This window comes from Amblyomma americanum, chromosome 3, assembly GCF_052857255.1.
Source record: "Amblyomma americanum isolate KBUSLIRL-KWMA chromosome 3, ASM5285725v1, whole genome shotgun sequence".
Lineage (NCBI taxonomy): Eukaryota > Metazoa > Arthropoda > Arachnida > Ixodida > Ixodidae > Amblyomma > Amblyomma americanum.
In genome coordinates, this window is record NC_135499.1 from 177,292,074 (window position 1) to 177,300,685 (window position 8,612).

An 8,612-nucleotide genomic window follows, 5' to 3' on the forward strand; every position below is an offset into this window, starting at 1 on the left:
CTGGCCCTGTGATTGATCGATCGATTTTCGATGACCCCCCCCCCCCCCTCTCCTCCTCCTTCCTATCAGCGGCCTTGCTTTAGTATGCCTTACTGTTTTTCGCTGCTGTTCGCTGACTGCACAGACAGCAGGACTGAAGGCGAGGAGAGTGCCATTTTGCTTTCCCTCCGTGATCAGCGTCCCGCAGGCGCGGACGAGAGAAAGGACAAATGATCCCACGAACGACACGCTGCGTTCGACACACGGCTAAAAGAAAGTGAAGCGGACCCACCGCGGTGATGTTCACTCCTGAGTCTCGGCGCAGTGAGAGGATCATTGGCTGTCAATTTTGGATCAATTTCGAAAAAAAAAAAACACTCGTGAAATATAAAAAAATCATGTACTTAGACGTCCTTGTTTGAATCAATGAAGCTTGTAGCCGTAAAGGACGTTTAAGCATTTCGCTATGAAAGAAAAAGAAACTGATTCGTTAGCATTATTTTACCTGTTTAACACTATCTATTCATACGCGTTCTTTGAAGAGAGCACTAACCAAGGGGGGCATTTATGCAGCCCTTTTTTTTTTCAGTAAAACCCTTCAGTTTGTGTAACGCAAGATATAAACAGAAAAAAAGAACCCGTTTCACCGATATTCAGCGCTGGGAGGGCACTTTTGAATTTTTGTAACCAGTCGGTGAATGCCCTCAGTGCATAAAGCCGCTTTCGGCTTGCAAGGTGTCATGCACCGGTCAGCTGCTTAGAGTTAAGCGCAGAACGCAATTTTCTGCAAGAATATAATTTAGCGACGATGATGTCCCATGAAAATAAGTATCATCCCATTGCCTCATAGCTAGCTTCAAGGTTCCATATACCGTTGTACCACTCTCTTTGACAGATCTTTTATTCGTACCGTATTCGAATAAAACCTAACACTGAGTTGGTTCGAGAAGAAAAGTCGATATGGCAAGTGTCTCTTTAGGCCACATTTCATCCAGAGGGAACGCTCCGTTTACTTCATTTCTCAGTAAAAATAAGCGAATTTTTTCGTGTTTATGCATCGCAATGTCTCGTTTCACTGGATAGTCTACTGAACACTTAACCTTTCATATAATATCGGCTCTCAGAAGTTACAGAAACCACTGCGAGAAATATGACCTCATCTAAGTCTAAGAAATCGATAAGCTATAAATTCACGCGACCGCGATACGACCGTTTTCGCAATACCTCTAAAGAGACAGAATTTTGGTCGCACAAACGACAGTCCTTCAGCAATTTAAGTCGTTCGTTAACCGTTCGTAACAAAGCGCACTGTAAAGGCAAGTTAGAGCATGAGCGCGGTCACTCACGCCTTGCAGTACAGAGTAGATATCAGGAGGCGGAATTTGCCGCTGTCACCGGGGTGTAACTAGTTGCACCGCGCTCTGTTGTCTCGCTTTCAATGGTTGAAAGATCTTCAAGGATGCATTAAGCGCCACATGGTACGCATGCGAGTCGATAAGCCCGAAAATGTTTTTTTCAATGCTATTGAGAGCTTAGTAACCCGTATCTAAGACTGCACTATCGGAGACAGATGAATGAGAACTGCTGAACATAACTTGCTTAGAGATTAGAGATGCATACCCGTTTAGAATTACTTCCAAAGAGATATGAATGCTTCTGAAAAGGCATGGTGTGTGGGTGGTAACGGTGGTCGGAATGTACAGTCCGCCGCAGTCACTCACTTAAATGATATAGGCTCGATCACTGTCCCATAACGCCGGTTTCCTCTAAAACCTTCAAGAGTGAATGTGACACTGATCGCCGTTCAGGGTACACGATGCAATAGACGTCCTATAAGGGGTCGCTAGATCTCGTCAGATTTACCAGGAGTGTCCACGCTCGGCACAAAGCCTCGCGCACGTAACAAACTCTATTTATACTTATATCCTTTTGATTTCTTTGATTTTGCATTAGCGTATTGAATTCACCCCCTGGAATTTTATTACTCTCCGACAGTGTGACAATGTGTAAACATACGCACATACTGAACAAGGGAGGGGAAAGTCTCAGGGTTCTTCCCAAAGTTTCGAGAAGATGACTTGTCTTCGTCTTACTCTTGCTGACCCAATAGCATTGCTGCGTGGGGTATCAAGCAAATCGATGTGTTCACAGCTAATGCATGTGCCAGTTTCGCGACCCTTTCACCTGTGTTTAATAATAATGAAATGCTTCACATTCTGGCAGTAGGGTTACACCAAGGTCGGCTCACACGCATAAAGAAACATCACTTCGTGCTGAGTACTAAAGGAACCATTCTATCTTTAACGCAACTAAATTCCGGCACACGAAAGTTTTGTGTCGTGTAAAGCACATTTAATGCGATCTGGCTGAAAACTATGACTAAAGAAGCCTGCTGTAGTCAAGAAAAGAATGAAGATTCTGCAAAGAAAGGAGAAAACAAAAATATGCTGACGTCCTCAACGCCGAAACCATCCCGCTTCCTTGAAAATGATCAGAAAAGGGGCAACGGATAAACCACTACATTAGGTTTCGCAGAGTAAGCTGAGAATCAGAATCATTTTTTCCGGCTGCCTTGCTTACTGCACGATGTAGTGAAATATCGCAGGCGCAGTGTGCGGGCATACATCTGGACATCTGGATATCCTCATCGCGTTCATCGCTCGTGTTCGGGTTCCTTCCTGGAATAAAGATGCATGGTCTACTGCTGCTTCTCTCAACTTGCAATTTTCATGCAGCCTTTTGTATTCCGTTTGCTTGAACGAGAAGGAAGCAGAAGCCAAGTTACGTCTTCAAAACGCGCCCTGCTCAACGCCTATTTGCTGCGCATGTGGCGCCCTCTCTTATGTATTGACGTGACCGTGGCGCAGCCTCTAAGATCACCGTCACCTGAATAGATGGATGCAAGATAGGAGTGTCCTCTTTGAAACCGGGGATAGCAGATGCCATCATGCTCGACTTATTTATTTATGTTCCTTTAATGGTGTTAAAAACGGCCTATAAATTCACCATTTTCTTTAAACACATTTTATAATCTTACACTTCTAACCTTATGTCACCTTTCTCCTTTTTAGTCACCGATCTTTTAATCGCTTTTTGCTAACTTCCACAGAAGATCCATTTACATGGCCATTCCCATAGGGCCTGAGGGAGAGTGACTGTGCCTGCCTCGCGATCCGGATGGATGCCACCACATTCAGTTGTTCCTACAAATTCACCTTTTTAAATCGGCGCCCTCCCTAGTGGAAACATGTAAGTCTGCTAACTGCTTCGCGCGCCACGAGATGGCAGGATAATATTCACGAATTCCTCATTGCTTCTACCTACACTGTTTCACTGTAGCTGCAAGCTGTATTTGAAGCGGCGCTCGTAACTTTTCAAAAATGGGTGTGAGGGAAGGCCAGGTTCTCGGCTGGAGGGCAGCTGTGGGATGGGGGTGGGGTTTAGTAAAGCGCGTTATTCACTGTGAATTTTTTAAACTTTATTTGCCGATAAATGGAAGGAAGGGAAAGTGGGTGGAGGTGATCAGTGCTCTTTAAGAGAACATCTCCCCTCGCTCAGGAGGACTTATCGATCCTCCACCGCTCTATCCCGTATGTCGCTACTCGCCTTGGCTGCTTAACTAGCCGAAAGCCCTGTTAAGAATAAGCAGGTATTTATAGGGACCCTAAGTAGGCTAAGGACACGCGTTTCTATCCGTGCTTTTTCATCCGCCAAAAACATTGGCGCCGTTTTCGGAAACCTTACGTCGGAATGCGACGTACAATCGTTTTGCGTCTGTCAAACGGAGTCGAAACTTTGAGGATATGGGTTCCTGGAAATTTTTTTTTTGTCTGGTTCAGTTTCTTTCGCAAAAGTCTGAGAAGTGTCTTAAATTTAATCAGGGATGACTCGCAGTGAAACAGAAACCCTTTCTTTCCTGTCAGCCTTGTATTTAATTCATGGACTGTACATATATACTGCCAATGTTTCTGTAGACTGATGTAGTTACTCTGTTTCCTCAGTGCTGTCCCCGCAACGTGACAGTATATTTTACATCGTAATACTCAATAACCTTCGTTCAGGGCATCGAACTCCAATCTCTTAAGGTTCGTTTGCTGTTGGCGTTCACGCCTTTTCGGTTGAGTTCGGAATCGTCTCTTCAGTGACATTCCGTAATGATTCGAGCAGCTTCGAAGCGGTTAAACAGTTTCGGGACAAGGAAAAGTGAGAACGTTAATTAATGTTAATGTTTTATCTACTCTGTTGATGAATTTTCTGCGCGAAGTCGCTGTGGAACCACGAAGACAATATCGAATGTGTTGAAATGTACTGTCCATCATCTGAATGACTTTCCTTTGGAAAAGGGCTAAGCGCAAATGGCCGGCTACCAAGCCCGTAATCTATAAAAATTGAAAAAAAATTGTTTAACTTGTAAACATTTTCGCATATTTGAAATTTAAATGGCATTTCATTTTATTTATCAGTTTGGTTACCTCCTACGGGTTACGTCATATAAAAATTGCTTTCGAAATATTACAGAGAATGCTTACAACATTCGAATCAGTGCGAAAGCAGGGATTTTTGCTGCGTAGAAGACGTCTATGGGCGGGCAGTGCCGCGGGACGGAGCGCTAGCGCTAGGCGAACATACAAAGGAACAAACAACAGACAGACGATTTTGCTCAGGGTTGGTACCCATCGGATTATGACTCATGCACTAACACTTTGGTCAAAACTTTATCCAGCGATTAATCACGTAAAAGAGAAATTATGTGGTCCAATAACAGAACAACGCGATACGCACAAGATGGGGACATTTCTTTTTCCAATCCTCGAACAAAGGGGACTTGTTCTTTGCACTAGAGCCGGAGCGGGGTGACTTAGTGATTTTCGATCGCCTTTCGTCTCGTTCTACTTATGTGTAACGATAATTAGTCTTACCAACAAAATGTGCCAAATAAGGCCGTTATGATGATTAAAAAAATAATAAAAATTTTAGATAACTTGAACTTTATAGAGATCGAACGGCAATCATACGATCATAGCAGTAAGTAACGCAGATTGCGTAGACGCACAGCGTTATATCTCTTGAGCGTAACTACAAAAAGTAAAAAAAAAGAAGGCGCCGTCGATGTACAGATTAAATCGTCAGTTTCAGAGGCCCCATCGTGTGAGTCATTAATGTTACAGTTTTATATTGACATTTTATGGAAGGTACCAGGGACATATTTAGCTCTAATATGAAACAGCTTAAAAGAAAACAAGAAATTGGGCAATTTCTGAACTTATCATCGTATCTTTGTGCTTGGAATGAAGGAACCAGGGCACTAGAAATATACACAAATAGTGATTTCTTCGTATAGGAGAATATAAGGAAGAGGGCCGGTGGAGACATTGCGGTAGAAAAATTTGCCGCCCTCAATACGCAATGCTTCATGACCTCAAGCGTATCGAATGCCTGTGATAATGCCGGCAGAAGAGTATAAAGCACAGCCCACACTTTGTCGACGCTTGATACTTTCCCGCCAGAATTATTCTCGACCAGACAGGTGCCCGTAAAACCCTCGATATCGAGGAATAAAGCTAAAGCCACGTGATTTCACACGAAAGAAGCGTTAAAAACTTCAAAAAAAAATATTGACTCATACGCTTAATGGCCGCGCCACTTGCATGCTTCATTCAGGCAATCCTTTAGAATCCGAGCATTCTTAGATTTTTATCAGCCAAGAGAACATTCGTGTTTAGAGAAACGGTACTCGACAGTAAGCCATACTCACACCATCAGTCAGGACATATAGCAATCTGCAGAATATAATTAGCCCCTTAAGTTAGCCAGCTTACACAAACTGCAAAAAGCATTTCATTCAGTGGAAACGCCTGTTCTCATATAGGCATTGTGTTACCAGGGTGTAGAAAATACCTTTTTTAAGGTGGTAGACAATATCTATAGCGACTGCACAGCGAAAAGAGTTCAGTCACCACGGGAAAGGTGATCAAATACCAATCAGGAAGTCTATTACAGAAGCTGACAAACTCTTTCCACTGCGTGTGTGTGTAAAAGGGACGCCCAAAGGGTTGTAGTTGGAAAATTTTGGGTCAAAAGTTAAAGCAGAGCACTTAGTAACCACCGATTTGATGATGGCATTGGCCTGCTAGTTAACTCAAGGGAAGAACTGCAGTGCGTGTTTGAGGTTCCAAACATGTGAAGTGGGATTTAGAAAAACTAAAGTAATGCGAAACAGCCGGATAAAGGAGGAGCTGTTTACGACAGGAAGCGAGATATTGGAATTGGTGAAGGAGTGCGCCTCTCTATTAGGGCAAATGTTGACCGCAGGGAGCGTAATACGAAAGTAGCTAGGAGAATAAGAGTGGGTTGATTGCATTTGGCAGGAACTCACATGTCATGAATAAGAAAAAAAATGTATATGTCTCTTCCACAAAACCTACCAATCTAACTTTCACCTCAGAGATTCGCCAGTTGTGCCGCCATCATGCATTTGAACCCGAAGCGACCACCAGCTCAAGGTAGATATGCGCCCAGCAGTCGCACCAACTTACATTCTGGTTCATTCATCCCCAAGACACCCGAGACATGAAAACCACTTCCCCACCTCCATCGTCTCCGTCAAAAATGCCGCCCCGTTTTTGTGTGCGCCGTTACGAGATTGCTAATGCGGATGAATGCCGAACGCAGAAGTGAATGCCGACGCGGATATGTGACACGCAACTTTTCGCCCCTGCCATCCCTCAAGGAATGAAAAATTTGGGCGGCTACGAAATGTATTGTAGTCGAAGAACATAAATTAAAGAGTAGAGGACGTAGAAATTGGTACTTACAGCCTGCAGGCATAAGAACATGGCGCTCAGCCTGTGCGTCGTTCGGCATCCCGATTATGCTCGGCGGGTAGAAGTGCCCAGGATGCACCGCCGCTTGCTCAAACGCATTGCTACGACATCAGAGTCAACGAGAAGTCCGAGAGCGGCGCGTCCATTTAGCGCGCCAAGGGGTGTTCGTCCGGTAGCGTGCGGTCTTGGGCTTGGTGCGAGAAGCAGCTGACACAATGAGTCGACAAGCCGGAGCGCTTCCCGGTGCACGCCGTCACTCTGATGACTCGCCGGCAAGCTTCATTTTCTTGCGGAGTGTACGAGCAGCTTGGTGCTGCGGCCGACCACGGAGCGTTGGTCCGCGTATCAAGCTGAAGGATGCGAACACCGCTCTGGCGACATTTTGTGACGACTGCCCACTTTCAGCAGGAATGGACACGGCGATAAAAAAACATACCGTCGCTTGCGATACGTTTTTTGCTAGCATTCGCGCTCCCTGGGTCGATCTCTCCCCGGTAGTGAAACGTTTAGTCTAGTTTATGGGGGCTTAAACGTCCCAAAGCGACTCAGGTTATGAGCGATGCCGTAGTGGAGGGCTTCGGAAATTTCCACCACCTTGGGTTCTTTAACGTGCACTGACATCGCACAGTACACGGGACTCTAGAATTTTGCCCAGTGCCATAACCACTGAGCCACCGAGCAGCCAGGTAGTGAAAGCATTTGCTGTACTTGTTGACCCTTAGACACGCCGTTTTTGCTTCTATCGAAATGAAATGTTTTTCCGCCTGAATAGCATATTCGAGCATTAAGGAAGTCAATATGTTAATTTTTCAGAGCAAAATGCTAGCATTTCATTTCTTGAAGGGATGTGCGAAATTTCGTACAAAGTGCTATAATTGAAGAAAATGGAAACATCGAAATGTCGTGACTTGCCAAGTAAACACCCGGAGGATCGTGGAAGTGTTTTCTAATAAGGGAGTAATTGCTCATTGGTGTCCACCCAAGCGCAGCCATAAGGCTACAAAGGAAAGCTATGTAGCTTCCGCAGAAACTTCGTAGTTGAAAAATTCGTCCTGGTCCGGGGCTCGAACAGGGGATCAACGCTTCATCGAAGCAGTCGCTCTAGCAACTGGGCTAACCAGGATGGCTAGCATATGGTAGGACGAGAGCGAATTAACCAATGACTCGAAGTGGGAACACTGTCGGTCAAATGTTTTCAGCAATTTTCAGCAAGGTGGAATAGCAGTTTCCGTTTCGAAGGTGCACGTTACGCTTGGTTTCGTAAAAAAAAAAAAAGATTTTACTACTGCTAGCAAAATACGTCTGCACAAAAAATGGAGAACTACTTTTCAACCCCGCTCACTGTCTCTTGAACCGTGATTCCTTCTAGTAAGTTTCCTTCTAGGAAGTTCTTTCTACTAGAATTCCTTCTAGCAAGTTAGTAAGTAAGGAGAGTCCTTCTACAATATGTTTCAATCGCACGCATTGAGTGCGACATAATTTAGTTCGGTTTTGCATGTTGTCTGAAGAGCAACTCGGTATTTCCACCCGCATCGAGTGACGTCAAGCTGCACTTGCCTCAATTATTCTGACGTCACCGAACTCAGTAGTTGTTGAAAGGAACAACCAGTGCTTGCGGGTGACGCCTACGTCATCAGGAATGTAGTAGTACAGGTTGGCTGGACGACTGTGATGATAAGGCATGAACTTCGTCGCTGGCACATACCGAGACCAAAATTGACGGTACAAAATTATTTTTTTACTAGTGTTTTGAGCTCATTTTCATAATCTCTAGGCCCGCTGGCCTCTTTCAAGGCAGAAACACGGACA

At 44.6% G+C, this 8,612-nt stretch overlaps 1 protein-coding gene across 1 annotated transcript in view; it reads right to left on the minus strand.

The window, feature by feature from the left end:
* The window catches only part of LOC144124278 (uncharacterized), a 138,991-nt gene extending 132,097 nt beyond the window's left edge, over positions 1–6,894 (minus strand). The window contains exon 1 of the mRNA XM_077656916.1: positions 6,795–6,894. Within this exon, the coding sequence (XP_077513042.1) occupies positions 6,795–6,843 (49 nt within the window). The 5' untranslated portion in view covers positions 6,844–6,894. The remainder of the gene's footprint in view (positions 1–6,794) is intronic.
* Positions 6,895–8,612: the final 1,718 nt, after the last annotated feature.